The 18146-nt window shown below is 41.7% G+C and overlaps 1 protein-coding gene across 1 annotated transcript in view; it reads right to left on the bottom strand.

Moving 5' to 3' along the window:
- RRAGD (Ras related GTP binding D) overlaps window positions 1–18146 on the bottom strand; it is a 41664-nt gene that overhangs the window by 13165 nt on the left and 10353 nt on the right. Inside the window, exons 2-5 of the mRNA XM_047103096.1 lie at window positions 10903–11198; window positions 5453–5652; window positions 3649–3763; window positions 2055–2197 (exon numbers count right to left, since the gene is read on the bottom strand). Of these exons, the coding sequence (XP_046959052.1) occupies window positions 2055–2197; window positions 3649–3763; window positions 5453–5652; window positions 10903–11198 (754 nt within the window). The remainder of the gene's footprint in view (window positions 1–2054; window positions 2198–3648; window positions 3764–5452; window positions 5653–10902; window positions 11199–18146) is intronic.

Here is an 18146-nt window from a genome sequence, read left to right as displayed (position 1 = left end):
GTGACCCAGGTTCTCAGGAACACTGCACTCCACCTCAGAAAAACAATCTGACTCCTCCCGATTCCGCCTGCCTCGTGTTTGTTTTAGCTGGGTGAAAGGAACTCTGATTAACATCATTTACATGAACAGCTTACCACTTACACCCAATTACCATATGGCACAATAATGATTATGCATATCATTAAATATGTGCCAGATTAATTGTGTTTATTGTATTTGATTACCACAGCAATCTAGACTGTAATCAGGGTGTATTCAGTTTCCATGACTATTTCAAGGTCATCCACTTGTAGCTGAAAAACAATAGAATGCTGTAGAGCAGTAATCTTGGGCAACAAGGTCTATTTCTGAAGCCAGATGGCAGTGTTTAATAATAATACTAAAAAGGCAATAAACTTGGGAAATAAGGTCTGTTTCTAAAGCCAGATGGCAATGTATTATAATAATAACAATAACAACAACAATAATAATGGAAGCTACCTTTATCCAGGGTCTACCAGGTAAAGCCTAATGATACTTCATCCTCACTACAGTCTTGTATCACTTTCCCTATTTCAGAATGGAAGGGACCGTGCATGCATGTGTGTATAACAGAGAGAATCTGAACTGAGGGCGCAAAGGATTTTCAGATAGTGGAAAAGAAAAATGGGAAGACTGAGACCCTCACAAAGGCTGAAGAAGGAGGCTGTGTGAGGCAGGTGACAGCTGGTGAGTGAAAAGGAAGATGAACACGAGCTTCACCTCATCAATGATTGGATAAGCATGTAAGATCCAATATAAATCAACGGCAACAACTTGATATCTTAAGACAGACAAACTAATTCATATCCATTCACTGTATATGACACCCATTCAGGAAATATAAAGTCATGTAGAAATGTTTCTACGTCTGGTACCACAATCAGTTTTCCCCACTCCTGGTTTACTTTATATTATTCTAAATGTACAGCAAGTTCTGTTTTCTAAGAATCTAAGACCATAATAATAAACAGATAATATTGTTTGTTTGGTTTTATAATTCTCTGCTGCTCATAAAAGAAGACAAAGTGTGTTAAAGAGAATCCAGAAGTTATTTCCTATAATGAAGAAGGTAATAGAAGTGTTGTTAATAAGAGATATGTATTCAGAGTTCTAGGATCTTAGTCTTTCCCAAGTGTATATGACATTATGATATGATGACAGATCAGTAGAAGAACCAGGAATCAGTTAGACTTAAGTTCAAATTCTAGTCCTATCTTTTATTGACAGTGTGAGCAGGGGTTAGAAACTTAACCACTCTGAACCTCAGTTTCCCCATCTGTGAAATGGGGATAGTAATTCCCATTTCCCTATTCCCATGGAATAGCAGGGAATTAATGATATAACGTAATATGTTTATTAGCAGAATACCAGGCATTTACTCAATAATTTTTTTATTATTGCATGCTAAATGGTATATTTATAGATCTCAGTTATTTAAAACAAAAGTATTAAAATCAAATAAGTAAATGCAAATGTTACAAAGGTTGTGAAAGGTTTCATTTTCTAATCTTAAGTATGGCTTGATCATAGCCTTTAGGAATATTTTTCCTACCCAGGGGCACCTGGGTGGCTCAGGCAGTTAAGCATCCAAGTTCAGCTCAGGTCATAATCTCACAAGTTCATGAGTTCCAGCCCTGCATTGGGTTCTCTACTGTCAGCACAGAGCCCACTTCAGACCCTCTGTCTCCATCTCTCTCTGCCCCTCCCCCATCTCTCTCTCAAAAATAAAAATAAACATTTTTAAAAAAAGGAAAATAATGGGGTGCCTACGTGGCTCAGTCAGTTAAGCGTCTGACTTCGGCTCAGGTCACGATCTCGCAGTTCGTGCGTTCCAGCCCTGCGTCGGGCTCTGTGCTGACAGCTCAGAGCCTGGAGCCTGCTTCGGATTCTGTGCCTTCCTCTCCCTCTGACCCTCCCTACTCACGCTCTGTCTCTCTCTCTCTCTCTCTCTCTCTCTCTCAAAAATAAATAAACATTAAAAAAAATTTTTTATTGAAAAAAAGGATAATAAAAACAAAGAATATTTTACTTACCCATAAATACAAGAGATGTCAATAACCACATCGATCATATCACAGCAGAGTTCATAGGTTTGCATATCCACTGGGGTACTATCAGTTGCAATATAAATTTTACTGACCACATCAAAGAGAAATGCCTTTTCAATTCCAGAATTCTGAAACAAAAAGAAGATGCTATCTTAAAGGTACAGCTGATTTCAGAACATGTCATTGTTCATAAAAAAATTATATGCCATCCTCAGTGTAAAATACAAATGAGCAAAGATTAATTTGCTAAAATTTTGTTCTTTTTTATTACAATTTAAACTTCACATAGGGGCACCTGGGTGGCTCAGCAGGCTAAGTGTCTGACTTCGGCTCCAGTCATGATTTCACGGCTCAAGCATTTGAGCCCCACATCGGGCTCTCTGCTGTCAGTGCAGAGCCTGCTTCAGTTCCTGTCCTCCTCTCTCTTTGGCCCTCCCCAGCCTGTGCTTTCTCGGTCTCAAAAATAAATAAAAACATCAAAAGAAAACAAAAAAAATTTTAATAAAAAATTTAAAAACCTCACATAAACCTTTATAATGGATTTGCATATGAAATGGAAAATTCTTATTTTTCATAAATTATTTACTTTAGGTAAACAAACTGGGCAGTGTTTCCTGGCTCTTAGTGATGTACCTGCAGTTAGGAAAAGGCAAGTAAAAACACTAATTTTACTGACTGTATATTTTAAATAAATTTTAAAAAGCTAAACAAACTCACCACTAAAAAGTGACAGAGTAAATATGCATACAGCCATCACATCTGACTCAACTGAACAGAAGACCTTGCCTAGAGCTGCCGGTTTATAGGACTCATTCAGCCAGCACATCATCCACAGTGTTAAACATACACAAATATTTAAAACAATATATCTTTTCTTTCTAATGTTTATTTATTTTTGTGAGAGAGAGTGTGCACAGGGGAGGGGGCACAGAGAGAAGGGGACAGGGGATCTGGAGAGCCTGATGTGGGGCTCGAACTTACGAACTGGGAGATCAAGACCTGAGCCAAAGTCGGAAGCTTAACCCGCTGAACGACCCAGGCACACCATCACCAAAACCACCCTTAATGTTCCTTACATCTGGTAGGGCTCTATCAACACTGAATGACTGCCTACAACTTGAATAAACACTGTATCAGTGAAGTACAGGAATCGTTTGGGGAGTTAAATTTTAAAGACTATGAAACAGTTGTTTAGTAGTAATCTTCCAAAGTAATATTTCAGTGACCTTGCAATGTTGTGAGAGCAAGCAAAAATAAGACTGTTTTCACTTCAAAAATAAGACTGTTTGCGGGGCGCCTGGGTGGCACAGTCGGTTAAGCGTCTGACGTCAGCCAGGTCACGATCTCGCTGTCCGTGAGTTCGAGCCCCGCATCAGGCTCTGGGCTGATGGCTCAGAGCCTGGAGCCTGTTTCCGATTCTGTGTCTCCCTCTCTCTCTGCCCCTCCCCCGTTCATGCTCTGTCTCTCTCTGTCCCAAAAATAAATAAATAAACGTTGAAAAAAAAAATTAAAAATAAGACTGCAATGTTAGTCTAAAATTCTGCAAATGATTCTACAAGGATGATAATTATGTACTTACTGAGATAAAGATGTTTAGCAAATTCTCCAGGGTGGGGAGCTGTGGAATCAGTTTCTGAACCACTTTGCTAAAAGCTTCAAATATTGAGTGATCATATATGCTTGTCAAATAGAAGCTGAAAGAGAAAAGATTTCATCACGTTTTCCTTTTGACTAGGGAATAGATGGCTGAGGCCATGTCATGACACCAGTACCCAGCCCTCTGTATCTAAGTCCGTACACACACATTCTAGCCCCCTGTAGAATTCAATATGAACTCAGTAAAAAAGTGAACATGTCTTAACAAGGCATTCCTCCCCAACTCCCAAAAAGCAAGAATTATACCCATTTTTCTACTGACTGGCTGGACTGGAAAGCTTAAAAATGCAGTGGTATGTGCCCGTATGAGCTTTCTTAGTTCTCCAAGATTCCACACCAGATCATCTTTACAAACACCTGTTAGGTTAGTAACAGCTACATTATTGGTATTGAAGCATCTAATTTTTTTATTTTCCAATTTGCAAATTGAATGATGCATATACCTCCCCATAAAAAATTAATACAGGGGCGCCTGACTGGCCAGGTGGCGGAGGATGTGACTCTTGATCTCGGGGTTTTAAGTTTGAGCCCCACATTGGGTATAGAAATTACTTAAAAATAAAATCTTAAAAAACAACTAATAGAGAAATGATTTTCCTCTGTACTTCTATTTGAAGTGTTTTCAGAGTTCTCTTTTACTTGTGCATATAGATACTATCATATTCATCACAAACTGTAAACTTCGGCATTGATTAACTTCCTGGATTATGTTCTTGAGTTTTATCTAGTGTTTTTCACATGTGGGAAAAACATTAGGTTTGACTATTTGCTTAAAAAACAAAAACAGGGGCGCCTGGGTGGCGCAGTCGGTTAACCCTCCGACTTCAGCCAGGTCACGATCTCGCAGTCCGTGAGTTCGAGCCCCGCGTCAGGCTCTGGGCTGATGGCTCAGAGCCTGGAGCCTATTTCAGATTCTGTGTCTCCCTCTCTCTCTGCCCCTCCCCCGTTCATGCTCTGTCTCTCTCTGTCCCAAAAATAAATAAACGTTGAAAAAAAAAATTTAAAAAAACAAAAACAAAAACAAAGGTTGGGGGGGGGCGGCGCCAGGATGGCTCAGTCAGTTAAGGGTCCGACTTCGGCTCAGGTCATGATCTCATAGTTCGCTGGTTTGAGCCCCGCGCCCGGCTCTGTGCTGAGAGCTCGGAGCCTGGAGCCTACTTCAGATTCTGTGTCTCCCTCTCTCTCTGCCCCTCCCCTGCTCATGCTTGCTTGCTCTCTCTCTGTCTTTCAAAAATAAATTAAAATAAATACATACATGAATGAATGAATAAACAAATAAACTTTAAAAACAAAAACAAAACAAAGAGGCACATAAGTGGCCCAGTTGGTTAAGCCTCTGACTCTTGATTTTGACTTAGGTCATGATCTCACAGTTTGTGGGTTCGATCCCCACCTTGGGCTCTGTGTTGATAGCATAGAGCCTGCTTCGGATTCTCTCTCTCCCTCTGTCTTTGCCCCTCCTCTGCATGTGCGCACATGCACACACAAGCTCTTTCTCCCAAAAATAAACAAACATTTAAACAAAAACCAAAAAAAAAAAAATCACCAAAAATTAGAATTAACACATGCAAAGTTTGCTTTTCCCAAATACTGTCCTAATGTGCATAACACAAAATAGGGTAAACAGGTAAATTACTGCCCATGCCAAGTCACTCATTGTGACTTTGGACTCCACACCTGCTAACTTCTGTCAACTAATGTGATCGCTGAGAAATTTCTGTTCTCACCTGAGGTGAATTTTTTCTAATCCAGCATCTGCAAGGTCATCATTTGCCCTCTGGTGAATATCTCTTTGGGTTTCAATTTTGTGGTCATCTGACAGACCATCCACTTTATGAATAAACACCTCAAAGTTGATGTCGGTGTTCACTTTGTAGGCCCTTGTCACGGTGAGGTGGAGCCTAGCCAAGGCTTCCATGTAATCATCCTGGGAACAAAGGCACATTCCTGTCAAGGGAGGCCAAACCTTTCTAAGCTGCCTTCCACAGACACTCTTTTTTCCCCCAGCTTTATTGAAGTTTGATTGACAAATAAACACTCCATATATTTAAGGTGTACAATGTGATGCTTTGATACACGTATATGTCATGAAACGATCCCCCCAATCAAGTTAATTAATCTATCCATCACCTTATCTCACAGTTACCTTTTTTCTTTCATACACACTCTTAATCTGTAAATCGTGTGGGTACAACCCCCCCAAAATATTTTGCAAAAGCCCAAATAAAAACTAGTTTCATGAAATTCAAGTTTGAAAACTTAAGTTTCATTAACGAAGAGATGAAAAAGAAAGGCTGGAAAAACACAGCTATAGGCAGTTACGATTTAGCTTGATGACAGTCATTAAGATCAGAGTTGAAGTTTTATGAATTCAAAACGACTCCATACCTAGGACTTTCCCTGGGATACTATTCTTCCCCAATTTTTTATTCCCTTGGTGAACTGTGATGAACAGTTCAAGGTGAAAACATGATATGGGTCGCTGGGAGGATAAGGAAGGAGCCAGGAGGAAAGGTTTAGGAGCCACTAGTCTAGACCAGAGGTCAGCAAATCATGGGCCAAACTGGGCCCACTGCATGTTGTTTACAAGTAAAGTTTTACTGGGACACAGCCACACTCATTTATATATATTGTCTATGGCTGCATTTGTGTTCCATTGTTAGAGATGACTGGTTTTCTTCTACGGAAACTCCTTGGAAATGGTACAGCCTGCAAAGCCTGAAATATTTACCATCTAGCCCTCTACAGAAACCGTTTGCTGACCTCTCATCTAGAGTAACGACCCCAAATAACACAATACTACTTTTTTCTCCTTCCTACCAATGACACGTTTGTAACAATATGATGAACATCTGCATACACATCTCCCTGTTTAAGAAATCCAACAGTAGGGGTGCCTGGCTGGCTCGGCTGGAGGAGCGTGCGACTCTTGTTTTTTTTTTTTTAAGTAAGCTATACACCCAACACAGGGCTCAAACTCACAACCCTGAGATCAAGAGTTGCATGCTGTACCAAGTGAGCCAGCCAGGAACCCCAAGTTTGTGACTCTTGATCTCAAGATTATGAGTTCAAGCCCCACAATGGGTATACAGATTAAATATATAAACTTGAAAGAAAGAAAGAAAGAAAGAAAGAAAGAAAGAAAGAAATCAAACAGTAGACACTGAAGCCCCGTGTGTCTCTCTCCATCCTCCCAGCCTACCCCATCACTCTACCTTCCCACACTCCAGAGGTAGCCACTATCCTGAGTTTAGTGTTTATTCTCAATCATCTCTCTATACGTTACTATATACATATGTATCTCTAAGCACCTGTATCTCTAAACACCGAACAGAATTCATTTACATCATCTTGAAATGTGGAGGGAGGCTGTCTGAGAAAATACACAAGGGAACCTTTTTGGGTGGTGGAAATATTCCATATCTTGACTGTGAAGTAAGTGGTTACAAGGTATATACATTCATCAAACTCACTGAATTGTATGTACACTCATAATGAATGCATTTTGTTGTATGTCAATTACACCTCAAAAATTGTTCTTGTTTATGTCTTTAACTAAAGAGGGGAGTCAAGCAGTTAAGCGACCTTGTCGGTGAGCAAAACTAACCAATGTCAAGAGGGTATCACAATCTCAAAAGATTAGAAATTGCTACTGTAACTTGCCTGCCAGGCATATAAAATGATCTGATTACCAACTAAGTGATGAAGTGGCACATACCTACAAGGACTAAAAATAACATTTAAAAGAAGAACATACTTGGTTTATTAGGGCAGAGGGATTATGGATGATTTTTCCCACTGTGTTGGTTACTATCTTCTACAACAAATAAAAATTCGGGGAAAATACACTGCCTTGTTTCTATTCCAAAATTAGATCTGGGGGGGCGCCTGGGTGGCTCAGTTGGTTAAGCGTCCGGCTCTTGGTTTTGGCTCAGGTCATGATCTCATGGTTTGTGGGTTCAAGCCCCACATCAGGGTCTGTGCTGACAGCGCGGAGCCTGCTTGGGATTCTCTCTCCTTCTCTGCCCCTCCCCCACTCACTCTCTCTGTCTCTGTCTCAAAATGAATAAATAAAGTTAAAAAAAATTATATCTAGGAATTACAGGCAGGTCACAATCACCAATGCAGATGAAGCCAACACTCCATGGTGGATCTCAAGGCACATGTGAAATGGCTTCAGGGGGCCAACAGGGGCCCTGAGATGGGGTACATTTTGTGGGCTCTGCCGGGGGGCCGGCAGTGTCATGCATTTAGCTCACAGGAAATCACTCTTGATGTTTTCATTCTCATTTATTTTACAACGTTCTGTGAGGACACATGTTCTCCTTGGTGATATCTTTATATGGCAATACTGGCATTGTGAGGGATTCACAAGGAAAAAATAAAAATATGAGGCGTCAGACCAAAAGAGCCCTGCTTAGAAATAAAGGCAGTGACTTCAGGCTGCCAAGACTCCTTGAAGTTTGCTTTTCTTTTCAGTGCTTGAAACCACATCCTATAAATATTCCCCAAAACATGGCTTTTACAGTCTGCTTCCAATAGAAAAGTATATATTAGACTCTGAAACAGTTTCTCTAGTTATTCCTTCTTTTTAGTAAATGACAGCTCTCAATATTTTTCCTACATTTTAAAAAGTGGAACCTAAAAGGACCAATTTCTCAAACATTCTTACACCTTTCTCTGCCCTACAGCTAGGAAAATGAAAAAAAGAAAACAAAACACATATTTACCAACCCAAATTTAAGTTCCATTTTTCATGTTCAGGTAAAAAATAAAACCAAATTACAGCTGCAATTTAAAAACAGGCAAGTGAACCTATTTTAGCCACCTTATAGCCATATCACAAACACCTAGGATAGAGTTGCACTGGACATTTGAATTCTATAAATGCAAATTGCTACATAAGCACAACATGGTATTGAAGTGAGTACTTACTAAGCTACTGTCTTGAAAAGATGAGTCATCTGACTGGAATCTACTTCCCCAAGGGTAGGGCTACTACTGCTGCTACCCAGTTCAGCAAGTCCAGAAACAGCAGTGGGAAAAACTGGAGCTTAGAAGAGACAGATGAGTGGGACACATCCAAGAGCTCGCCCTCCATCCAGCAGCGTGCACACAACCCAGCTGCTCTTCTAAGATCAAGCTCCCTAATTTATGGTGCTGGCAGACCTCAGCAGGAAGGTAGGGGCTCCTGCCAAGGCCACAGATGGGCCAGAAAACGGGTCAGTACAAGTGGGACAGCCGGGAAAGCAGTAACTGACAGCAGGCCCTGGACCTGATGCAGGTGTCTACAGCATGCATTTCCGGATGGGCCCATGGGAAGGGAGGCACTGTTGTTCACAGATCAGGCACCAGAATGCAAAGTCGCTCCCTTGCACACCCCCACCGAAAAATAAAGAAAGAGCCCCTTCTAACATATGGCCACACTCCTACAGCTACACTGTTAGTACACAGTGCAATCACTTGGAACTAAAAGGCTTAGCTGAAAATTTCATTATTATATTAAACAGGCACCTAGCTCCCTGAATGAATTTATGATGCTCTCAGGCATGAGCAGTCTTCTCAGAGAATGGTTTTCCAAGCATGGGCTCAGAACCATTGTTACTAACAGTTTCCACATCCCTTCCTCCCTAACACCATCAGCATTCCTGGAAGGGGCAGGTGTGCTGAACCCACCTGTCTGATTGTTGGTCCAGTTTCAGGGAAATATCATGTCCTGAACTTAGAGCTGGTTTAGTACATTCTTGAAGGACTTACTGCCATTTATTCCTCCACAGCTACAAAAGAGGGCCCTTGGGGGGTACCTGAGTGGCTCAGTTTGTTAAGTGTCTGACTTCAGCTCAGGTGATGATCTTGGGGTTCATGAGTTCAAGCCCTGCATCGGGCTCTGTGCTGCCAGCTCTGAGCCTGGAGCCTGTTTTTGATTCTGTGTCTCCCTCTCTCTCTGCCCCTCCCCCACATGCTCTCTCTCACCTTCTCTCTCTGTCTCTCTCTCTCAAAAATAAACAAAAAACATTAAAAAAGAAAATTAAAAAACAAACAAACCAAAACAAACCTGAGGCTAAGCTATGCTTCCAGGACACTTTCTAAGAGAGCCTGGACATGGAGAGTTTGAAGAGTGTCATTGTCTCAATTCTGTTACCTGTACTCTTTCCTAATACTGGCATGCCTGAGATGCACCTGCGGTCCTGCTGCTTCCCTTCCCCCTCCTCCCCTTTAACTGCTGGCCTCCTACTTCACAGGAGAAAGGCCCAGAGTACCAAAGAGACAATTCAGAAGACTAGTTTGAATACTGATAAAGTGAATAACTAATACCTGGGTAACAAGGGTCTTCACCAGTCAAGGGGTCCCCATGTCTTTACTTTCAAAGTTAAAGGAAAGCCCAATCAGGATGTCTCTTGGTAAACTACTAAAAACAATCCTTTGTGGTAGAAAACAGGACAGCTTAGAGGATATAACTTGAGTTTAAATAATTGAGCAAATGCTGTAACTCAACCAAATCCATGTACTTATTTATGTGAACAAGGTTTCTCAGTGCTTACATCTACACAAACAAAAGTAGAATTGATCCTAAATTCTTATTCAAGCATGAATACATTAATTAAGTGGGAAAATATCCATCATCTTAAGAGATACACTCATCAAAATGTTACTTTTTATATTTAATAGTTACCTATAAAATACATAATAGTTACACTGTCAATCGTGTACTAGTAATAATTACAATAATTTAATTCAGAAGCAAAACTGCACCCTTAGAACTTTGCCTTCCTAGGAAAGAGTAAACGTTTTCAGATGTAGACTTATACACATATTTTTGTTGCAGAGAACCTGTGCAGTTTTGTGGATGTCTGCCAAGAGTTTCACGGGGGACACGTATTTGCTGTCTTTGGCCCGTATGGTGGTCCCCTCCGGTTGTGAGGTTTCTATGATTCGCTGAGACATACTCAACTCAACTCACATTGTTCACTGCTCACTGGTTAGGAATGCACAGAGGGAGCCTTTTCCCCTTTGCAAACTCCCCCACCCCCACCGAAAGCTGAGTGGAGCCAAGCTGTGAACTCAGAACTCAGACAGCTAGAAACGCCAAACCAAAACCATCACAAAGGAACTGGTTTGAACGGGGGGGGGGGGGGGGGGGGGGCTGCACTTCCATGTACCTGAGACTGAGCTTTACCTGGGAGTCTATGACAAATATCAGCGCTCCTGTTCCCCGGAAGATCATCTCATAGTCAAATGTAGGGTCAAAAAAGTCAATCTGTCCTGGGAAGTCCCAAATCTGAAAATTAACAAAGGAGCTATTGGAAACGTCTTCCCTGCAGATCTTGTTCGTGCTCTCCAAGAACAGTGTTTCGTTGGGAGACATTTTGTGAAAGACAACTTTCTGAATAGATGACTTGCCGCTTCTCCTCAGGCCCATGAGCAGGATTCTTGGCTTCACCTCAGTGCTGAAGGGATCGCTGAAGTCCAGAACTGGAGAAACCACAAAACAAGAATGAGGGTGAGTCGCCGTCACAGTGGTTAATTAGAGGACTTTCACTTCCACCTCAGATGGGATTTATGATTCACTGACAGTGCTACTCTTCCAAACGCCGTGAGTGCTAACTACCTCACTCCACTCATGGAGGGGCCTGTTAGGAAGTACAGAACACTGAAGAATGCTGTGTCACTACCTGTCACACCATTCCAGAGGGCCAGAAAACCTGTACAATTCCACATCACAACCAGCAAATCTGGAGTGTGAGGAGTAGAGGTTTCCTGGAGCAAACTGTGCAGGGAAAAAATCCAGCCTTAGCATTCCATAGCAATGTCTTCCTTGCCTAGATCATCAGAGTCTCTATGCCTTAAAGGGATGCTTATGCATTTGAGTTATGCATCAAATAGAGAATTTTGGACTTCATCAAAATTTAAAACATGGGTGTTTCAAAGGACACTGTTAAGAAAGTGAAGACAACCCACAGAATGGAAGAAAACATGTGCAAATCATGTATGTGATAAGGGTCTAGTATCCAGAATATATAAAGAACTCTTACAATTCAACAGTAAAGACAACCTAATTAAAAAAAAAAATAGGCAAAGTACCTAAATGGACATTTCTCCAAAGACACAAAAATGGCCAAAAAGCACATGAAGTGAGGCCCCCACATCATTAGCGATCAGAAAAATACTAATAAAAACCACAGTAAGATGCCATTTCACACCCACTAGGATGGTTATAATAAAAAAGATCAACAGTAACAAGTGTTGATGAGGCTATGGGCTAATTAGAACCCTCACACAGTACGGGTACGAATGTAAAATGATGTGTTTTGAACAGCTTGGCAGTTTCTCAGAAGGTTAAACACTGAGTCACCTCGTGACCTAGCAATTCCACTCCTAGCAATATATTCAAAGAAATGAAAATGTGTCCAATATTCCTTCTGACAACACCTCTTATGTCTTTCTCACTCCCTGGTCCCAATCTAATTCAATAGTAACTGGAAAGTGATTCTTTTTTCTCTTACTGTAACTAACAATAACCACATGAAATGATAACTCTTGTCTAGACAATGATAACAATCATCTAGAACACATTAACACTTGATAATGTCTTAGTGAATTTCATTTACTATATATAATATTTTGATGTTTTAATTTGCAGCAGGTTTAGGTAAACACACAAGTTTCAGGTAAAACAAGAACTGAAAAAAAGTAAGCAGGTACAGATGTGCACAGCCACTATTCCACTCTATGTAACACTTCACCCCCACCCTACCCACACATTCTTTTCCAGTCCAGCTCGACCCAATTCAACAATCTGCTGATAATATACTATAGAAGCAGTAATGCAGAAGTAAAGCACCCAAAAAGTCACCAGCTCTCTTCTTCATCAGTCATTATATGCTACTCACTCTCAGTACTGTCATTACAAGTCAGTCTTAGTAAAAGCAGGGCATAAATTAAAAGAGAAAACAGGGCTTCCAGTTTTAAAATTTTCAGACTGATAACATGTCATGGTCTTCCCCTCCCTCAGTGAATCCCTAAAAATAACAGAAAAGGTATAAACCATAAATAAATGGATGAACAAATAAACATAGATACCTGAGCTTGAAACAAACAAACAAACAAACAAACAAAACCCCTCAAAGCTGAGATTACAGAGCAATCCCTAAGAAACACCAAGGTCAGACTGAAGAGGGAACCTGTAGCCCTTGACCAGAATTAGTAAGATTCTGCTGCAGAAGGTAGAACTGGTGGAAGCCCAAACCGGAAAGGACATGAAGACAACCATCAGGGCTGTTATTTGGAGAATCATAGTGAGAAGAAGCCAGTAGGTGAACTCTGTGCACTACTCCTACCACCCAGTGCACACTTCCAGGTGGGAGCAGACGATAGAAGCTCGTGTAGGAGAGGGGAGGAGGTGCTCTAGGAGCTCAGGATGCCCAGAAAGACGGGGGGCTACCCACACTTCCACCCTTCAAGTACTCTGATCTTCCCTAACTCACTACAGTGTGTGGATTCAACAGCTAGAAGCAGTACTATCTTCTCTCCAGACATTTCCTCAAATGTCTAACATACATACACTTGAACATACATCTGAAGAAGCAGAGTTCATAAAGGAGTCAGAGTAAAGTTTCAGGTATAATTAAAATCTTCAGAGAAAAGGTGGTATCCACAAAACAGGAACAGACAATTTCAGAACAAGAGCAACCATGGAAAATATGGCCTTAGAGACCTTAGAAATAAAAATGTAATTGTAGGGGGGAGGTTAGATATATGGATTGAAAAGCAGAATAAGAACAGATTAAGAGGGCAGTAGTGAACTAGAACATCCAATCCTCTCAGAACGTAGTACAAAGGGATAGAGTGCTGGGAAGTATGAGGCAAAGGTTAAAATGACATCAGGACTAGTCATCTCAAACCTGTAGAAAATATAAATACTTGTGAAAATGCATTAGAAAAGGATCCAGAAGGATGTGCAGCAAACAAAGAGTGCATGAGTGAAAGATTTGGGGGCAATCATCAAAGGGATTTGGCTTTGATTTCATTTAAAAATTTTCAGGGACGCCTGGGTGGCTCAGTCGGCTAAGCGTCCGACCTCAGCTCAGGTCACGATCTCGCAGTTCGTGGGTTCGAGCCCCGCATCGGGCTCTGTGCTGACAGCTCAGAGCCTGGAGCCTGTTTCAGATTCTGTGTCTCCCTCTCTCTCTGACCCTCCCCCGTTCATGCTCTATCTCTCTCTGTCTCAAAAATAAATAAACGTTAAAAAAAATTTAAAAAAAATAAATAAAAATTTTTAGGCTAATTTATTTATTTATTTTTTAGTAATCTCTATACCCAACATAGGGCTCAAACTGATGACCCTGAGATCAAGAGTCATATGCTCTTCCAACTTAGCCAGGAAGGCACCCCCCTGGCTTTAATTTTAAAAAGGAAACACATTTATATACATATATTATTAAAATTAGTTTCAAAAAAAATGTTTAATGTATAGCGAGTCATGGAAGACACAAAAATATTTCAAAATATTAAATATTCTTTAAGTTGTGATTTCAATTCCACATTTTCTTAAGTGGTTGTCATAAAGTTTTTGTCTTTTTATTATTATTTTTTTAAAGTTTGTTTATTTTTTTTTAAATTTTTTTTTTCAACGTTTATTTATTTTTGGGACAGAGAGAGACAGAGCACGAACGGGGGAGGGGCAGAGAGAGAGGGAGACACAGAATCGGAAACAGGCTCCAGGCTCTGAGCCATCAGCCCAGAGCCTGACGCGGGGCTCGAACTCACGGACCGCGAGATCGTGACCTGGCTGAAGTCGGACGCTTAACCGACTGCGCCACCCAGGCGCCCCAAAGTTTGTTTATTTTTGAGAGAGAGAGAGAGAGACAGAGTGCAAGCAGGGGAGGGGCAGAGAGAGAGAGGGAGTCACAGAATCCAAAGCAGGATCCAGGCTTTGAGGTGTCAGCACAGAGCCTGATGTGAGACTTGAAGTCACAAGCCATGAAATCATTACCTGAGCTGAAGTCAGAAGCTCAACCAACTGAGCTACTGAGGTGCCCCCAGACAGCGAGAGAATCTTAAGCAGGCTCCACACTGTAAATGCAGAGCCAGATATGGGGCTTGAACCCACAAACTGTGAGATCATGACCTGAGCTGAAATCAAGAGTTGGAAGCTTAAAACTGACTGAGCCACCCCGGTGCCTCCAAGGAAAAAAAAAAAACCAATGTATTCTCAAGGACAAAAATGGAAACCTCAAGAGCTGTAGTTACTCTATTATCACCTCACAAACAGCTAGTGTTAGATCAATGCAAAGAGTAGGAGAGAAATGCCCATAGGCAGTGGGTTGTACTCAGTGTATTATAGGGGTTATGATCGCAGACAAAGTAGTGCAGGATTTGGATGGGGTTGATGGGGATGGGGGGGAAGGATGCTCTCCAAGAAGAGCAGAGCCCAAATGCAGGTAAAGGCACAATGCCTTTTGTAGAACAGGAAAATACGCAAGCGCTGAAAACTCTGCAACTACCATATGCCAAGTACTGTGCTAGGCACTCTCCACTCTTTATCCCATTTAACTCCTTCAGGAATACATAGTATTATTTCCACTTCACAGTTAAACAAATTTCAGGCTCAGGAAGGTCAAGTAACATTCAGACTGAGGGCTGGCCCATCCAAAAGTCTATCCAATCTTTCCTGCTGTGCAACACTCAATCCAACCAAAGAAAGCAAAACTCCACACCAAATTATGCACAAACACAAAAATATCTAAGTGTCTGTAAACGTCTTTGTTTCTTCCCAATTTATACTGCTGAATGTCAGTCTAGATTTTAACTTATCTTCAGCAGGGTCTGCAAGTGTCTATGAGGCATGATCATCCACACTGTTGCCCTGGAGGATGGACCTCCTCCTCCTGGGAGAGTGGGGAGGTGATGGAGGCCACTGTGCAGAGAGGAGGAGGTGTATATGCATGTTTACGTACACGGACAGGGTGGGAAATGAGATACACATGCCACTACAACATACACACACCGTTAGAAATATTTCCTTTTTCCTGCCAAATTCAAGCGTGAGCCACCAACGGTAAACTGTTAGGCAATGGTAGGCCAGGTCAGCAAGGGTACCATCAACTCTGTGGAGACTCCTCAGACCCATACAGATGCATTTTACATTTAGCTGATATGGACAGAAATATACTCCATGTCAGGTACCTTGCTAGACCTTTCTGCAAACTTTTATACTCCCTCCACCCCCATCCAATGAGGAGGTACAAGTCTGTTTGCACCTGAGGATTCTGGGAAAAGGAAGGTGCCCAAGCTCGTAGGGATGGTATGTGGTATCTTCACCTAGGCCTTAGCCAACAATCAGATGGCATTCAACAAAAACTGCAACAAAGAAAACAGAAGAGATTAGGAAATAACAGAGTACATCATGCATAGTAAGAGCACATACGACCAGTAAAACTCTTTTAAATTTACTTACACATATGTGGTGCTAGTTTACAATATAAATGTATTTGTTATGTGAACCACAGTGAAAAACACTTTGCTATTGATCAGGAGAGGCTTTTTACAGCACAGAGGACTGCTGACAAAAATCCCTCCTCTAGGGTCACCTGGCTGGCTCAGTTGGTAGAGCACGTGACTCTTGATCTTGGAGTCATGAGTTCAAGCCCCACGTTGGGCATAGAGGTTACTTTAGAAAACAAAGAAAAAATTGATTTGCCATTGCTCTCAAGGGTGATGGGCCTCTAGGGTCTGATACAGATCATGTAAATATATATGTATATGTATATTGTATATATGTATATATATATATATAATATATATATATATGTATGTGTGTGTGTATGTTTTAAGGTCTTTTAAAATTTATTTTGAGAGAGAGACAGAGAGAAAACAAGTCAGGGAGGGGAGGCAAGAGAGGAAGGGAAAAAATCCCAAGCGGGGTCCTGTCAGTGCAGAGCCCCACTCAGGGCTTGAACTCATGCACCTCAAGATCATGACCTGAGCAAGCTGAAATCAAGAGAGTCGGATGTTTAACCAACTCAGCCACCCAGGCGCCCCAGATCATGTATGTATTTTAAAAAAACCTCTCCCCGGGGCGCCTGGATGGCTCAGTCAGTTGAGCGTCCGACTTCAGCTCAGGTCATGATCTCACGGTCTGTGAGCTCAGGCCCCGCATCAGGCTCTGTGCTGACAGCTCGGAGCATGGAGCCTGCCTCGGATTCTGTGTCTCCCTCTCTCTCTGCCCCTCCCCTGCTCATGCTCTGTCTCAAAAATAAATAAAAATATTAAAAAAATAAAAAATAAATAAAATAAAATAAAAAATAAAAAATAAAAAAATCTCTCCCCTAATTCTCTCCCACCTCCCCTCAAGTATCTCTGCTTCTGAAACCCTGTGGGGGTTTGCAGAGCCTCTCATCCCACTCTGGGAGAGGTAGCAAGGGGTGCACATTAGGAAATGCAGCAGCCAACCTGCTGGCCTTCTAGACCTCTGGCTGTCTCCATTAACCTTTGTCTGTGCATCACCACTTGCTCAAGAACATCCTGAGAGGGGCACCTGACTGGCTTAGTTGGTAGAGCATGTGACTCTTGATCTTGGAGTCATCAGTTCGAGTCCCACATGGGTACAGAAATTACTTAAATAAATAAATAAGGAAAAAAAAAAGAACATCGTGAGAAAGATAAAAGTGTGGAGGAGAATGAAGGATGAGAGCTGCGATGAAAGGGCTAATACTTTTTTAAAAAAGAAAGATCAGAAAGGAACCACAGGATTTGGGACTGGAGATGGAATCCCAGGGAGGACTCTTTAAAAGTGTCAGCAGGTGTGCAGGAAGTTGCCGGAGGAGGTGAAATTTACCAGAGGGCAGTTTGTTCAGTTTCATAAAGGTTCCCTGATCATCTGCCAAGTGTGTGTTAGATGGGGCTGAGCCAGGGGCTGCAGACACAAAGAAATGATTCATTCCTTAGTGATTTGAGGAGAAAACAGACAAGAAAAACTGACAGTTACAGTGCACTGCTATCTAAGGTGTTATGGGCTCAGAGAGAGGGCTCCCTGGAGAAATATCTGAGTCTTAAAGAAAAGGAGGCATAAAAGTGATGAATGAGGGAAAGGTCATGCCAGGAAGAGATCCTGGCCTTCCTGGAGTTTAAGGAATGTAGTTTAAAGGCAAGAAAGGGCTGCACAGAGTCCAATGGCTTCCCACAGCATTTCACATAAAATCCAAACACCTTCTTTCCCCCAAAAGGCCCTACATGGGCTGTCCTCTCATCCCGGGCCTGGTTTATCTTCCTTACTGATTCCCTATCCTGCAACCACACTGGCCTTATGGTTCCTCACCTCCTCCTCACCTCCCCGTTGGACTTGCTCCTCCCTCAGCCTGGCAGGCTTCCGTTAGCTTTCTTCCCACTCAGCCCAGCAGTGATTTTACCTCCTCTCAGCTG

Source organism: Lynx rufus, unplaced genomic scaffold, assembly GCF_022079265.1.
Source record: "Lynx rufus isolate CCGP_SWC_20201006 ecotype Redwood Valley unplaced genomic scaffold, mLynRuf1.p SCAF_6, whole genome shotgun sequence".
Classification (NCBI taxonomy): domain Eukaryota; kingdom Metazoa; phylum Chordata; class Mammalia; order Carnivora; family Felidae; genus Lynx; species Lynx rufus.
This window is presented reverse-complemented; position numbering and strand designations above follow the sequence as displayed.